This window comes from Dipodomys merriami, unplaced genomic scaffold, assembly GCF_024711535.1.
Source record: "Dipodomys merriami isolate MVZ:Mamm:240054 unplaced genomic scaffold, mDipMer1.0.p SCAF_16, whole genome shotgun sequence".
In the NCBI taxonomy this organism is placed as follows: Eukaryota; Metazoa; Chordata; class Mammalia; order Rodentia; family Heteromyidae; genus Dipodomys; species Dipodomys merriami.
In genome coordinates this window covers 13821484-13837211 of record NW_027202937.1, presented here as the reverse complement: position 1 = coordinate 13837211, position 15728 = coordinate 13821484, and the positions used below count along the sequence as shown (strand labels likewise).

At 42.0% G+C, this 15728-nt stretch overlaps 2 protein-coding genes and 1 long non-coding RNA gene across 10 annotated transcripts in view; 2 read left to right on the top strand and 1 right to left on the bottom strand.

The window, feature by feature from the left end:
• LOC138828349 (uncharacterized) overlaps window positions 1-14633 on the bottom strand; it is a 57615-nt gene extending 42982 nt beyond the window's left edge. Inside the window, exon 1 of the long non-coding RNA XR_011372229.1 lies at window positions 14570-14633. This is a non-coding gene — a long non-coding RNA (uncharacterized lncRNA). The remainder of the gene's footprint in view (window positions 1-14569) is intronic.
• On the top strand, window positions 11064-12005 carry LOC138828324 (putative olfactory receptor 1F12P). Its single transcript, XM_070024364.1, has one exon. It carries the CDS (start codon window positions 11064-11066, stop codon window positions 12003-12005), a length of 942 nt encoding a protein of 313 aa, XP_069880465.1.
• The window catches only part of Zkscan8 (zinc finger with KRAB and SCAN domains 8), a 31841-nt gene continuing 30325 nt past the window's right edge, over window positions 14213-15728 (top strand). Inside the window, exons 1-3 of one of the 8 annotated variants that reach the window (XM_070024356.1) lie at window positions 14213-14308; window positions 14872-14943; window positions 15294-15368. The gene's annotated coding sequence lies outside the window, so the exon portion shown is untranslated. The other 7 variants (XM_070024353.1, XM_070024350.1, XM_070024354.1 and 4 more) reach the window with 7 other exon arrangements.

Genomic DNA, 15728 nt, shown 5'->3' with positions numbered 1-15728 from the left:
CAGAGAAAAACCAGAGGCGGAGAATAACAAAAAAGAAAGAGGAAAAGAATTTCAAAACAGAGAAAAGCGAAGACCCCTCCCCCAACCTTTACTGGCCGCGCGGCAGCGCGCCAAGCCGCCGGCCAGCCGGCCCGGCGGGGGCTGTGGGAGCCCCAGAGAAACAGCAGAGACACAGGGGGCCACTTTCAGAACATCTGGTACTGGTTTGCAGAACAGCAGATCACCAGGAACAGAGAAACCTACCAGCCGGGAGTCTCCACGAGGATCCCACCCCCACCCCTCACTCTCCACCCGAGCAGAGAGGCTCCATCCCGCCAAAGTCGCTCGGCATCAGCAGAGTGACAAAAGGACCTGCGGCAGACCACCCGGCCCGCCGGATCGCGATCGCAACGATCCAGCACTCTCCACCCGAGCAGAGAGGTTCCATCCCGCCAAAGCGGCTAGGCGCGACAAAGGGTCCTGTCTGCAGACCACCCGCCCGCCCGATCACGATCGCAACAACCCGGCGGGGTCACTTGGGCCCCAGAGGTACCGAGAAGAAGCTGCCTGAGCGTGGACACTCTTGACCCAACAGCTTCGACAGAGGCAGAGACAGAAAAGAATCACACAGAGCCACCACCGCCCAACCCAGCCCGGATTGCAACAACAACTGACGACCTACACCACACAGAAACAACCAGCTCCAGGGTGAGTACCCCACAGGGGAAGTGTATCCCTCAAGGGAGACCAGAGCTGGAGGGAATCCCCAGACCCTGACCTAGACTCCCTACCCCAGCACCCGGACCACAGGACCCACTAAAACTGGGAACTGTTTGAGAGCTCCACCAGCCCGTGGAGCACACTCAGCTGGCCAGGCTAGAGCAAGAGCACCCCTGGAAGGGAGCTTAAATGCCCAAGCCAGGAACAGCGCCCCTGGGTCAAGACTACCAACAGTAGAAGAAATTTGAACTGTGTCCCCCAGGCTGTATAACCTAGGGGGTATACACATCAGCACAGGCCTAACAAGCGCGCTCCAGGCTGGGGCCGGAACCAAGCCCGGGGATCCGGCACCTGAACAACACAACCAACTCCTCCCAATTGAAGTAAAAAGCTGAGCATACGCCTCAACAGAGGGGAGAAAACCAGGAAACAACACTCCCCCGGGAAGCACGCCTGTGACAACAAAAGACCTGGAGGCCCAGGACAAGAGAAGCCCAAACCCCACCAAAACTCCACCCATATACCCTAGACTGGGAATTGGGCAACACAGGCTGCCAGCACCTGATAGTAAGCAGGAGCTCAGACTGTTAAGGCGGCTCAGCAATAGAGTGATAGTCTTGGATGTATGAGGCCCTGGATCTGATTCCTCAGCATCACAAAAGCAAAAAGGGTCAGAAGTGGTGCTGTGGCTCAAACGGTAGGGTGCCAGCCTTGAGCTGAAAAGCTGAGGGACAGCACCCAAACCTAGAGTTCAAGCCCACAACCAGCCCAAAACAAATAAACAAAAACACATCAGGAGCCCATAGCAGACTCCAGCATTTGGGAGAGTGCATCCAGAGCATCTGTTCTTCACAAGAGCACCCGTAGGAGCAAACACAAGCAGTCTAGGCTGCTCAACCCTTCCAAAGGCGGGAACTGTCAGCAATCTACAGCAGAGAGCTGAGAATCCTAAGTAAGTCAGAATAGCAGCTGGAAATAGGCTCCCAACAGAACCCAGATCAGGCACAGACTCTCTCTACCAATACAGAATCAGCAACCAAGCAAAGACAGACACACCAAAACAAAATTGAAGAGCAGTCTCCTGAACCTCCATGCGAAAATCACAGAGAAAAATCACAAGGTTTACTACCACCCAGGACAGCAAGCTCACCTCAAAAGCCAGCAGCCACACAGGGGAGAGCCCCAGTGGGAGCAAAGCAGGAATGGAAGACAAAGGCTACTTCCAAGGGTTGCTGGAGGCAATGACTCAAGAAATAAAGCGAGAAATTTATCAGAAATTGAAAGAGCACAAGGATGAACTATCCAAAGAGATACAGGGTATCAAACAAGAGATGCATGCAAAAATAGAAGCTGCACAAACCTCAATAAGAAGTGAGATAAACGCCAAATTAGAGGTAATGCATACCTCATTGAGAGGTGAGATCAGTACTCTGAGAACCAACATTGAATCCATAAAGGGATCCATTTCCTCCATGCAAACCACAATAGAAGCCACTGTCAACAGAGTGAATGAAATGGAAGGTCGAGTGTCAGATACAGAAGACAGAATACACCAACTGGACCAAAAAGTGACAGATATGGAAAAATTACTCAAATTAAACCAAAGGGATATTCAAGAGCAAGCAGATAATGCTAAAAAATTTAACCTTCGCATAATTGGAGTGGACGAAGGTGAGGAATTCCAGAGCAAGGGAATGCAACACCTATTTAACAAGATAATCAATGAAAATTTTCCCCACCTCAAAAACGACCATCTTAACTACATCACAAAAGCTTATCGAACACCCAACAAGCAAGACCCCAGGAGAAACACTTCTAGACACATTATAGTAAAAATGATAGATCTGAATAATAAGGAAACAATCCTGCATGCAGCAAAAATGAAGAAGGAGCTATACTACAATGGGAAAAAAATAAGAATTACTGCAGATCTCTCCACACAAACAATGAATGCAAGAAAAGCCTGGGAAAGCACCATACGAGCCCTGAGAGCCAATAACTGCCAACCCAGACTGATCTACCCGGCAAAGCTAGCATTCACATTTGATGGAGAACTGAAAACTTTTAATAGCAAAGAAAAACTAAATGAATACATAAACATTAAGCCAGCATTACAAAGAATTCTAAGAGGGGGGACACAACCTGAAGAAAGCAGCCAGGAACTGGGGCCTGCCCCAAACAGGCATTACTCAAAGTCTAACTGAGCAAGCACAGGAGGAAAGGAAAAAAGAAAAACTTAGGAAAACGGAATGGCAGGGACAACAATGCATCTCTCTATACTTTCTCTTAATATAAATGGGCTGAATTCGCCAATTAAAAGAAAACGAACTGAGGACTGGATAAGAAAACAAGACCCATCCATCTGTTGCCTTCAGGAGACCCACCTCTCAGCCAAACATACAAACAAACTCAGAGTGAAGGGGTGGAAAAGGATCTACCAATCAAACGCCCCCAGTAAGAAAGCAGGTGTAGCTATCCTGATATCTGACAAAATAAACTTTTCATTAAAATCAGTACAGAAAGACAAGGACGGACACTACATATTAATAAAGGGAACAATCCAAGAGGAGGATATAACCATCATCAACTTATATGCCCCAAATATTGGTGCACCCAGATATGTCAAACAAATGCTCTCAAACTTACAGAATAAAATAGATCCCAATACGATAATACTAGGAGACTTTAACACACCACTCTCACCAAAGGACAGGTCTACCAACCAGAGGATTGGCAAAGAAGCTACCGAATTAAGAGAGGCCATACTTCAAGCGGAATTAACTGACATCTACCGAGTATTTCACCCTAAAACAACACAGTACACATTCTTCTCAGCAGCTCACGGAACTTTCTCCAAAATAGACCATATCATAGTTCATGCAAGGAACTTAAGCAAATACAAAGGGATCGACATAATCCCCTGTATCCTATCTGACCACAGTGGAATCAAGCTAGCTCTCAATAACAAAGCATACCGCAGAAATTTCTCCAATACATGGAAATTGAACAGCACACTCCTTAACAATGCCTGGATAACAGAAGAGATCAGAGAAGAAATAAAGCACTTCCTACAACTCAATGAAAATGAAAACACCTCACAAAGAAACTTGTGGGACACAGCAAAAGCAGTCCTGAGGGGCAAATTTATTGCCCTCAGTGCCCACATCAAGAGAATGGAGACAGACCAAGTAAATAACCTCATGTTGCAATTAAAACAGCTAGAAAAACAGGAAAAAATGGAACCTAAAGCTACTAGAAGAAGCCAGATAACCAAATTAAAAGCAGAGATTAACCAATTAGAAAATCAGAAAACCATAACCAAAATAAACCAAACAAAAAGCTGGTTCTTTGAAAAAATAAACAAAATTGATGGCCCATTGGCTAGATTAATTAAAAAAAGAAGAGAGGAAACCCATATTAATAGGATTAGGGATGCCACGGGAAACATCACCACACGTACCCAAGATATCCAAACAATTCTAACAGACTACTTTCAAAAGCTATACTCTCTAAAGGAAGAAAATCGGGCAGAAATGGATGCATTTTTAGAGAAATACAAGTTGCCCAAACTGAGCAAAGAAGAAGTTAACCAATTAAATAAGCCAATATCCTATAATGAGATACAGGAAGCTATCAAAAGTCTTCCAACAAAAAAAAGCCCAGGACCAGATGGATTCACAGCAGAATTCTATAAGACCTTTAAACAAGAACTAATACCCATACTCCTCAAGCTCTTCAGAGAAGCAGAGAAGGAAGGAGCTATCCCAAACTCATTCTACGAAGCCAATATCACACTCATCCCCAAACCAGGCAAAGACCCAACCAAAAAGGAGAATTACAGGCCAATCTCCTTGATGAACACAGATGCAAAGATCCTTAACAAGATTCTAGCTAACAGAATCCAGAAACACATAAAAAAAATAATTCACTATGACCAGGTAGGCTTCATCCCAGAGACACAGGGATGGTTTAACATACGTAAGTCAATAAATGTAATCCAACATATCAACAGAGCCAAGGTCAAGAATCACATGATTATCGCTACAGATGCAGAAAAGGCCTTTGACAAAATTCAACATTCATTCATGCTAAAAGCTCTGGAGAAAATAGGAATAGAAGGAACATTTCTAAAAACAATAAAAGCCATTTATGACAGACCAATAGCCAATATTATACTTAATGGGGAAAAGCTACAACCAATTCTCCTAAAATCAGGAACAAGGCAAGGATGCCCACTGTCTCCACTCCTCTTCAATATAGTCCTAGAACCCTTAGCCAGGGCAATAAGGCAAGAAAAAGATATTAAAGGGATCCTCATAGGAAAAGAAGAAGTTAAACTATCCCTTTTTGCAGACGACATGATACTATACCTCCACGATCCCAAAAACTCCATCCCCAAACTCTTAGAAATCATAAATCACTTTGGCAAAATAGCAGGATACAAAATAAACCCACAAAAATCAGTTGCCTTCCTATACACTGATAATGTACAGGAAGAGAGGGAAATAAAGGGAGCAACCCCATTCACAATAACCTCCCGAAAAATAAAATATTTAGGAATTAACCTAACCAAAGATGTAAAAGAACTATTTAATGAGAACTATAAAAAGTTAAAGAAAGAAATTGCAGAAGACACTAGGAAATGGAAAGACCTCCCATGCTCCTGGATAGGCCGACTTAATATAGTAAAGATGGTAATACTTCCAAAACTAATATACAAATTCAACGCAATTCCTATTAAAATCCCAATGACGTACATCACTGAAATACAGAAAACAGTCCAAAAATTCATATGGAACAACAAAAGACCTAGAATAGCCAAAACAATTCTAGGGGATAAAGACAATATGGGAGGGCTATCCATGCCGAACTTCAAACTCTACTACAGAGCTATAATAACAAAGACAGCATGGTACTGGCACAAAAACAGACCCGAAGACCAATGGAACAGAATAGAAGATCCAGAAATAAATCCACAGGCCTACAGCCAGCTGATATTCGACAAAGGAGCCAAAGACATACAATGGAAGAAACACAGCCTCTTCAACCGCTGGTGCTGGGAAAACTGGGCAGCCACATGCAGAAAACTAAAAGTGGACCCCAGCCTATCACCATGCACCAACATCAACTCAAAATGGATTAAAGACCTTAACATTAAACCTGAATCTCTGAAACTACTGCAGGACAGAGTAGGAGAGACACTTGAACTAATAGGCACAGGAAGGAACTTCCTGAACAGAGTCCCAGGGTCACAACAAATTGGAGAGAGACTCGACAAATGGGACTACCTTAAAATAAAAAGCTTCTGCACAGATAAAGCTATCGCAACCAAGCTAGAAAGACAACCAACTAATTGGGAAAAAATATTTACCAGCAATATATCAGACAAGGGGTTAACATCCTGTATATACAGGGAACTCAAGAAACTAATCCCTCCCAAACCCAACACACCAATTACTAAATGGGCAAGGGAACTAAAGAGGGACTTCTCAAATGAAGAAATAAAAATGGCAAAGAAACACATGAGGAAATGTTCATCATCCCTGGTGGTGAAGGAAATGCAAATAAAGACAACCCTGAGATACCACCTTACCCCAGTCAGAATGTCCCACATCCACAAATCAGCCAACGACAAATGCTGGAGGGGATGTGGAGAACGAGGAACGCTATTACACTGCTGGTGGGAATGTACACTCATACAACCACTTTGGAAAGCAGTCTGGAGGGTCCTTAGAAAGCTAAAGATTGACCTCCCTTACGACCCAGTCATACCACTTCTAGGCATCTACCCTGAACAACAGGAACCAATATACAAGGACACGTGCACCTCCATGTTTATTGCAGCACTGTTCGCAATAGCTAGGATATGGAAACAACCTAGATGCCCCACCACAGATGAATGGATCCAAAAATTGTGGTATCTATACACAATGGAATATTATGCAGCCATTAGAAATGACAAAATAATGGCATTTGCAGGGAAATGGATGGAGCTAGAAGGAATCATGTTGAGCGAGGTAAGCCAAGAACGAAGAGACAAACAGTACATGGTCTCCCTGATAAGTGGATGATGAATCCAAAATGTTAGGTGATATGACAAAACTAACAGGACTTAAGAAACAAAGAACTCCCACTCATCTGGTTGAACCACTACTAAATATCCCCATGCTGCTGATCACATATATGGTATATAACATATGAGCACCGTTATATATTACAGACTGTGATAGACAATTTGCTCCAGGAAAGTTAGAATGAACTTGTGACTTTAAATGAGCATCATTATTCCACAATACTGTGAATTTCCGGAAATTAAGTAATCACTTAATCACGATCAAAAAAAAAAAAAAAAAAGAACCTTGGGGAAGGGAGGGAGGGAGGGGATGGTAGGGGGAAAACAATGGAGGGGGTAACAATGTTCAAGAGGAAGTGGAAGTGTACTCATTACCTCACTCATGTAACTGTAACCCTCTGTATAGTATCTCTACAATAAAAAAAAATTAAAAAAAAAAAAAAAAAAAAAAAAAAAAAAAAGAAATAGGAGAGAATGCTTATGAACTGATCATAAGTGCCAGGTTTTCTCCCTTAAGGAGAATATGTCACACTTGAGTGAGCTTGGCTCAGAGACACATGGCTTGGCACTATAGCCTTTGGCGCTTACGTTGGAAGCAATGCCTTCAAATAAGACTGTATAACTTTACAAGATGAGTCATCCTCTCAATGCCATGACTGACAGCTTTATACATGCCAGAAAATCACTTAAAAATAAAGACAATGATTTTTTTTTTTTTTTGGTCGGTCGTGGGGCTTGAACTCTGGGCCTGGGCACTGTCCCTCAGCGTTTCAGCTCAAGGCGAGCGCTCTACCACTTGAGCTACAGCGCCACTTCCAAGACAATGATTTAAAAAGAGATCTCACTCATTTTTGTCATACCCCTTTATTCATTCTTTCCTGAATTCATGTTTTTGCTACTGTTTGATACAATTGTTTTAATAAAAAAAATCTCTGTACCATTACTAAATGGAAATGTCCCAACAACATCCAATCTACAAATATAGACTCTGCTTATGATCCAGGACCTGAAATAAGGCGCTACATTTCTGATCTCTGTACACCTATTGTGACAATAAAAAGGGTAATTTGTCTCCTGGAATATTTTAATGGTGCAGGATTCTATTAATTTCAGCTACTTCTACCATCCTGAGAAAGCTGGGATTTTTTTCAAAGCAGCTTACCTGAATAAAGTGTGATACAACATTTATGTGTGCATAGTCTGTATTTACTTCGGAAAACATTGGAATTATATAACTTATAAGCTGGTAATTTCCCATTACTGATATTCTTCTTCAGTAAAGAGTTAAAAGATTGATCTAGACAAAATTATCCACATACTTTACGTTCTGTGTGTGTACATACATAAAAGTTTCAAAATAGGGTGTGTGTGGCTCATGCCTATAATCCTAGCTATTCAGTAGGCTGAGATCTGAGGATCATGGATTAAAGCCAACTCAGGCAGAAGACTGCAAGATTCTTATCTCCAATTAACCACCAGAAGTGGAGCTGTGGTATAGCACTGGACTTGAGCAAAAATATGCCCAGGGACAGTGCCTAGGTCCTTAGTTCAAGCCCCAGGACTGGCACACACACACAAAAGGAAAAACAATTTAAACCATATTGGAATTTTCCAGAACAAATATAACCCAAAATAGACCATAGAAGTATTTGAAGAAGAGTATTATCTTAACCTCAGTGCTTCCACTGAAGATAACATATAAGATCAGCAAGTCTTGGCCATAAGTCTATGATCTCACCTCCTTTCCCATAAAATGGATACTTTGATCTCAGACAACACTAACAGGTCAGGTAAGTTCAATAATGGTATTATTAAGAGTGCTTCAGGAAGGGAACTGCCATTTGCAGAATTGGTCATTCCTACTTAGAATGATTTCTTTCTTAGAAATCTTTTCCTAATTCAAATTGGAAACAGTTGTTACTGGTGTCACAGGTATATATGTTTTATATTTGGGATCTTCTTGGAGAGCAGAGAGTGAGAAAAGCCTATGAACAATCTTCAGATCTTTTAGTTCCTTAACTATCCCTAGAGAAGTGTCTGTATCCCTATAGTAGGCTAATGCAGATGGGAAATCCACCAGGAGAATAAGGCAATTATTGTGAGAGTTCAGGGAGCTTGTCAAGATCGGGGTCCCTAGGGGTTCCACAAGGCTACAAAGAAGCTATACATTTTAATGCTTTGGTCACTCTTTATTCTCACTGCATAGGGTTATATAACCTGCTTCAGAATCAACCCTTTCCTCAATCTTAAATATTCTGGGGAAAGGGAAAATTTATCCCAAGGTTTATATTTCCCATTACCTCTGACTTGGAAGATTTAGAAGCTAAATTTTCTGCCAAGGAAGTCCTGCTATGAGCCCCTGGTAAGTACAATGGGAAAAGAACAGGTTAGAAGGAACAAGAAGTCTGTCTTTCCTTAGAAAAGACAAGTTCAGGCTTCACTCAAGGTCAACAATCATTGCTTAATATATATAGTAGGTGCCTCAGAGCCAACAGTGGAATTTGTTATTTAAACAGTGAATGCCAACTATCTCAAGGGATGAATTCCATGATACAGCATCTGCTTAGTGAAAAGTGTGCTAGATTCCAAATCAAATAATCTTATATCCGACGATAGGAGTGTGACTCAACGATATTGCCTAGCCTGCATGAGCCACTGGTTCAGTCTCCAGCATCACAATAAAAAGAAAAACAGAAATCTTATTTCAGACCAGGATTATGCCAAAACTCAGTGTCTACATAACAAGAAGAACATATGGTACACATTATGAAAATGTTGTAAAGATTAAGAAAGTGGAAAAATATTTATGTAGTCTGGCATAGAGTACTTGAAAGTAGCAACTTTTCCTTTTATATTTTTCCTTGCTTGGTGAAAAAATTATGATTTTGTAACATAGTTATAGAGTTTACTAGCTTGGGTTCATGTGCTTCTCTTTGTTTTACTACATTTCCAACAGTAAAAATATTTTGACCCAGTGTGGGGGTAGGTGGGGAAAGGAAGGGATAGTAGGAGAAAAACACAGGCAGGGGTAACAATGCTGGACAAGAAATGTACTCATTACCTTACTCTTGTAACTGTAACCCCTCTGTACAGCATCTTTACAATAAACTAATATTAAAAAATTTTGACCCAAAAAAATGAGGTAAAGTATTTTCAATCTACTTTATCACCAATATCATCAGTTAAGTATAAATTAAAAGGTCAATAAACATTCATAATTCTGAATAAATCTATTTCCAGGAGTCTATATTATAGCTTCTTTATTGGTCCTAAAAAGTATTAAAAATATTTTTTCTCCTTCTATAATTTTTTTCCTACAATAATCCCTTTATTCATTACTATAAATTGTTTCAGTAATCATATAAAATCTTTAACAGAATCCCCGGGTGCTGGTGGCTCACGCCTGTAATCCTAGCTACTCAGGAGGCTGAGATCTGAGGATTGCGGTTCAAAGCCAGCCCGGGCAGGAGAGACCATGAGACTCCTATCTCCAATAAACCACCAGAAAACCGGAAGTGGCGCTGTAGCTCAAGTGGTAGAGCGCTCGCCTTGAGCTGAAGAGCTGAGAGACAGTGCCCAGGCCCAGAGTTCAAGCCCCACGGCCGACAAAAAAAAAAAAAAAAAATCTTTAACAGAATCAGTTCAAGCCCCACGGCCGACAAAAAAAAAAAAAAAATCTTTAACAGAATCATTCAAAAGTGTAGAGTGGTTAGTAATAAGTATAGTTGAAAATAAAAGGAAATATATCAGAAAAAAATCATGCTAGTGGGCATGAACTTGCCCCAAATCTATGTTGTAAAAAAAAAAATTTTAAGATAGGCAGGAGGCAGTGGCACATACCTATAATCCTAGCTACTCAAGAGATTGAGATCTAAGGATTGGAAGCCAGCCCAGGCAGGAAAGTCCATGAGATTATCTCCAATTAACTATCAAAATATTCAGAAGTGGAACTGTGGCTCAAGTGGTAGAGCACTAATAAAGCTCAGGGAGAGTACCAAGGCCCTCAGTTCAAGTCCCAGGACTGGCACCAAAAAAAAAAAAAAAAGTACAGATCCTATAGAAATCTAAGGTAAGTAGAGTTTCCAGTAAAGGACAGATGTACAGACAACTGGTGAGGTAGAAGGATATACGTAAGTATTGGCAGAGAGTACCAGAGACAAGATAAGGGGGCCAAGAAAGACTAGTTGGTAAATAGAATTAAGACCAGGGTGAACATACAAAACTAGTAAGAGATTTTTTAACCAAGCAAAAATTTAATTTCACTCTCTGGGTCTTCACTCAGATGCAAGCAATGGAAAAGGAAAACCAGACAAATGTCTCTGAATTTCTCCTCCTGGGCTTCTCAAATTGGCCAGGGCATCGGGCACTCCTCTTTGCAGTTTTCTTGTGTCTCTATTTAACAGGACTCTTTGGAAACTTGCTCATCTTGCTGGCCATTGGCTCAACTCCTCACCTTCACACACCCATGTATTTTTTCCTTGCCAATCTGTCCTTGGTAGACCTCTGTCTTCCTTCAGCTACAGTCCCCAAAAGGCTTCTGAACATTCAAACCCAGACTCAATCGATCTCCTATTCTGGATGCCTTACTCAGATGTATTTCTGTATGATGTTTGCCAACATGGACAACTTTCTTCTCACAGTGATGGCCTATGACCGTTATGTGGCCATCTGTCATCCTTTGCATTACTTCACCATTATGACACAGCGTCTCTGTGCCTCTCTGGTGGCTGTACCTTGGGTCGTTGCCACTTTGAACCCTCTCTTACATACTCTCATGATGGCCTCTCTGCACTTCTGTTCTGACAATATCATCCACCACTTCTTTTGTGATGTCAATTCTCTCCTCCTTCTCTCCTGTTCAGATACTAGCCTTAATCAGCTGATGGTTCTAGCTGTGGTGGGGCTGATTTTTGTAGTTCCTTCAGTGTGTATCCTGGTATCTTACAGTCGAATTGTCTCTGCTGTGATGAAAATACCTTCTGCCCAAGGAAAACTCAAGGCCTTCTCCACCTGTGGATCTCACCTCACCTTGGTTGTTCTTTTCTATGGAGCAATCACAGGAGTCTATATGAGTCCTTCATCCAACCATTCAACTGAAAGAGACTCAGCTGCATCAGTAATTTTCATGATTGTAGCCCCTGTACTGAATCCCTTCATTTATAGCCTAAGGAACAACGAGCTGAAGGGAGCCTTAAGAAAAACTCTGGGTCAGAGAAAAATCTTTTCCCAATAACTTACCTGGACTGAAAGGAGTTCAACAAAAGAGAAAACCTAGTGAGATCTTTATTTGAATTGTCAATAGCAAAGTAATATAATCACAGCTTATCCATTCTGGCATTTTTCTGATGTAAATAGATACTCTTTGAGTCCCTGAAAAGCCACAATAAAATATAAAATCATCAATAAAGTGTATCATGAAGACAACTCCCACAGTCCAGATTTACATTCATGTATACCACCAAGAGCACAAAATAGAATGCTTTCCATTACTCTCCTCCTCTTAGAGTCAGTAAGTATAGGTAATTATAGTGTTGTACATGAGAAACACTAAGGAATAATGTCATTATTTTTTGAACAGTTCAAATAAATGGTAAGATCAAAAAGAAGATACTGGTGAACATGTCAGTGGTCAAATTGAGCTGTAAGAAAATGACAACACATAACATGGTTATGTCTTGAACATGGTTGAGACTTTACATGGCACCAATGAGAATAGTCAAGATCTTAGAAGAAGACATGTAGGAAAGAAGGAGCATGGTATCTACATTGAAATTTGAATAAATTAATCTACACATAGTGAAGAATCCATATTAGACATTGGTAAAATAAGGGGTAGATTGTCATTTTTATTATTAATAAGTTTTTATTGTGAAAATACCATATAAAGGGGTTACAATTACATGAGCAAGGTAATGAGTACATTTCTTATCAAGCATTGTTGTCTCCTCTTTTGTTTTTCCCTTACCATCCCTACCCTTCCATCTCCATGACTACACCACAACCCCCCCTCCCCTGCTTCCGCCAAAGTTGTAAAATTCATTTTTGGACATAGCATCTTGTACATTTCATTGTTGCAATGGGTACACCTGTATCCCTGTTTAAACAATTTGTTTTTCCCTTCCCCTCCACAAATTATACCAACATCAAATACAGTGAAAATAGGGGTTATACCGTGGGGGAGGACATACATAGTCATTTTCATCCTAATGTTTTATACTTACTTATACTATATGCATTTACTATTTCCTGTCTTCATTCTCTTGTGGAAAAGAACAGGATTTATATTGAAGTCTGTATCTATATAGATCTTTGTGCTCACCTACAAAGAATGCCTAGACTGTTATCCATCATTTAAAAACCTATATAGTTATTGAGTCAGAATAGAATTACCTATAAAAGATTACATCTGCATTGGAAGCCTGTGTCCTTTTGACTTGATTTGGAACTTGTGCTTTATTAACTGGGTATATACTGTCCCTACAGTTCTGAAAATGTGCCTTTTCTAGATATATCATCTATGTCATATTTGCTTATTTGACATAAAATGCTATAAACTGCAAACAAACTCCACTGTCGACTTTTGCGTTTGTTCTCCCTTTTCCTGAAACATTTTTATTCCTAATGGCCCATTCCTTTAGGTCCTTCAACATTTGCTCAAATGCTAAGGAGAAAATAAAGGAAATAGGGAGTTTGGGGTGAGATTGAAATGATGCAACATGAATAGATTGCTCATGGAGGACCTCACAAATGAATTGTGGACACAGTCAGGACAATATTTTTCATTCATCATATTAATGACTATCAAAACACAGCACTGTGTTGACAATATAGGTAGACAAGAGCATAGCCAATGGCTTTCAAGATTGACGATTTGATACTAACAGAAGTCAAATGTCCTCACTTTACAATCGAGTAATTCTAATATGGACTAATATATCCTTACACATGTGATGTAGGTTGACTGATTTTTGCAATGGTAGCAACATTACTGGGGGTAGTTCTTAAATTGTGGCACATATAGACAACTGAATACTATGCAGTTGTTCTATTTTAGCAAGATCCAGGACATCCTTTATGTACAAGATCAGTCGGTAGGAGGGAAAAGAGGCAAAGTGATGAAACGCAGCAGTTTGTGTCGCAGGAACAAAACGAAGATAATACATGTTTGTGCAATAAATCTATGGAAGGATCTGTTAAGATAAACAGTTGAATTTGTCAAAACTGGACACGTGGGGTCGTTTCTTTTTAATAAGCTTATGCAAATGCATTACTTGGTTAAATTACTTGTTTTATAGTAACAAAAAAAAAAAATCTCGAGACGGGTGGAAGATTTTGTTAAAGGGCCAGTAATTTGGTCCTCCAAGGGAGAGCGCGGCAAGAAGCCCTGGGGCTGCCATCGAGGCTCGGGTTCCTAGAGCGGCCCGGAAGTGCCAGCGAGGCCACGCTGGGAGCCAATTGGTCTCCTTGAGTCGAGCCTTTTGTTTAGGGCTGCTGTGGGGACGCTGGCCGTGTCACCTGTGCCTCTGGACGTGCGAGGTGAGTGTTTCTCGGACCCCCCTTCCCCCAGGTCCCAAATGGAGCAAAGGAGGGAACAAAGCACAACTGTGGTCAGCAGCTGCACTGTCCGCACACCCTCCTGTCGTGGGCTGTGTAGGCTCCAGTGCTGACCCCCAGGGCGACAGACCTACAAAAGAGGATTTGGGCCGACCTTCCTGAAAAGCCTGGGCGGAAGGAGACCTGTGCATCTCGAAGAGCCTTTTAACAACTCAATAGTAGTTTGTTCAGTACAGTACTTACTTTGGGCAGCTGACAAGCCAGGTACCCTGTGTAAGGTCGGCTCCTGGATGGCCCTCAGACTCCACCCTCCTCGCAGCAAAGTCTCCACCCAGTACCTGCGTTACCTAGGCAACTGGGACACCTGGAAGAGGTCACGTCTGCATCCGCTGAGGTCACATCTGAATTTGATGTGGCCACACCCTTCCCCGCCCATACCCTACATAAGGCCTAGCCCAGGCCCAGACGCTCTCTTGCTGCTCTTTTCTTGCTCCCTCTGTTCTATTCTAGCTCTCTCTCTGTTCTTTTCTTGCTCTCTTTCCCAGCCACGTGGAGTGCCAACCTTGCCTGGTCCCATCAGGTCTACTGAATAAACCTACCTCTTACCTGAATACCACGTGAGTGCTGCTGTTCTTACCCCTCTTTCTGCTCTTTTCTAGCTCTTTCCTCTCTTTCCCAGCTCTCTCTCAGTCCCAGGCCTTTCCCAGCCACGTGGAGTGCCACCCTTGCCTGGTCCCAGCAGGTCTACTGAATAAACCTACCCCTTACCTGAATACCACGTGCGTGCTGGTGCAGCTCTTACTCGGCAACCTCTTTTTAAAAACCTAACATAAATGGTGCCGTGACTCGGATAAAGGCTTAAAGTCAGGATAGCTGGGATTTCTCTGTTTTTTCCTCTTTTCTTTTTTTGTTCTTCCCTTTTTGCTCTGAGGAATACCCACAGTTCTGACGGCCTTTTGCGAACCAGTCTGTCTGCGGCGGAATCAACGCATCGATACCATTGCTGCCTTCACATCCACGTCCACACCACTTCTCTACTCTGGTGAGTAAAACTACTCTACGGCTCTCTGTTGCTCAGTCTCTGTCCAGACGTGGCGCCATGCCAGAGAGCTCCTACAGCCTTTAGCTGAAAGGCCGGTCACCTCTGAAGCCGAGGATGCTTGGCTTTGGGGGCTTGGCCATTTCTCTCTAAAGGGCTCTGGGGGAAGTCGGGATGCCGCTTCTGCCTGGTCAGCTCTCCTTCACTCACCAGACTGACTCTACTCATTTAATGGGGTGCTGCGAGTCACGCCTGAGCCGTGAAACCCCTTTGAAATGTCTCCTGCACTCCCTGGTAAAGCCAGAGAGCCTCATTTTTATGCCATTCTCAGAAGTACACAGTTTTTGCTACTGCAATGGTAAA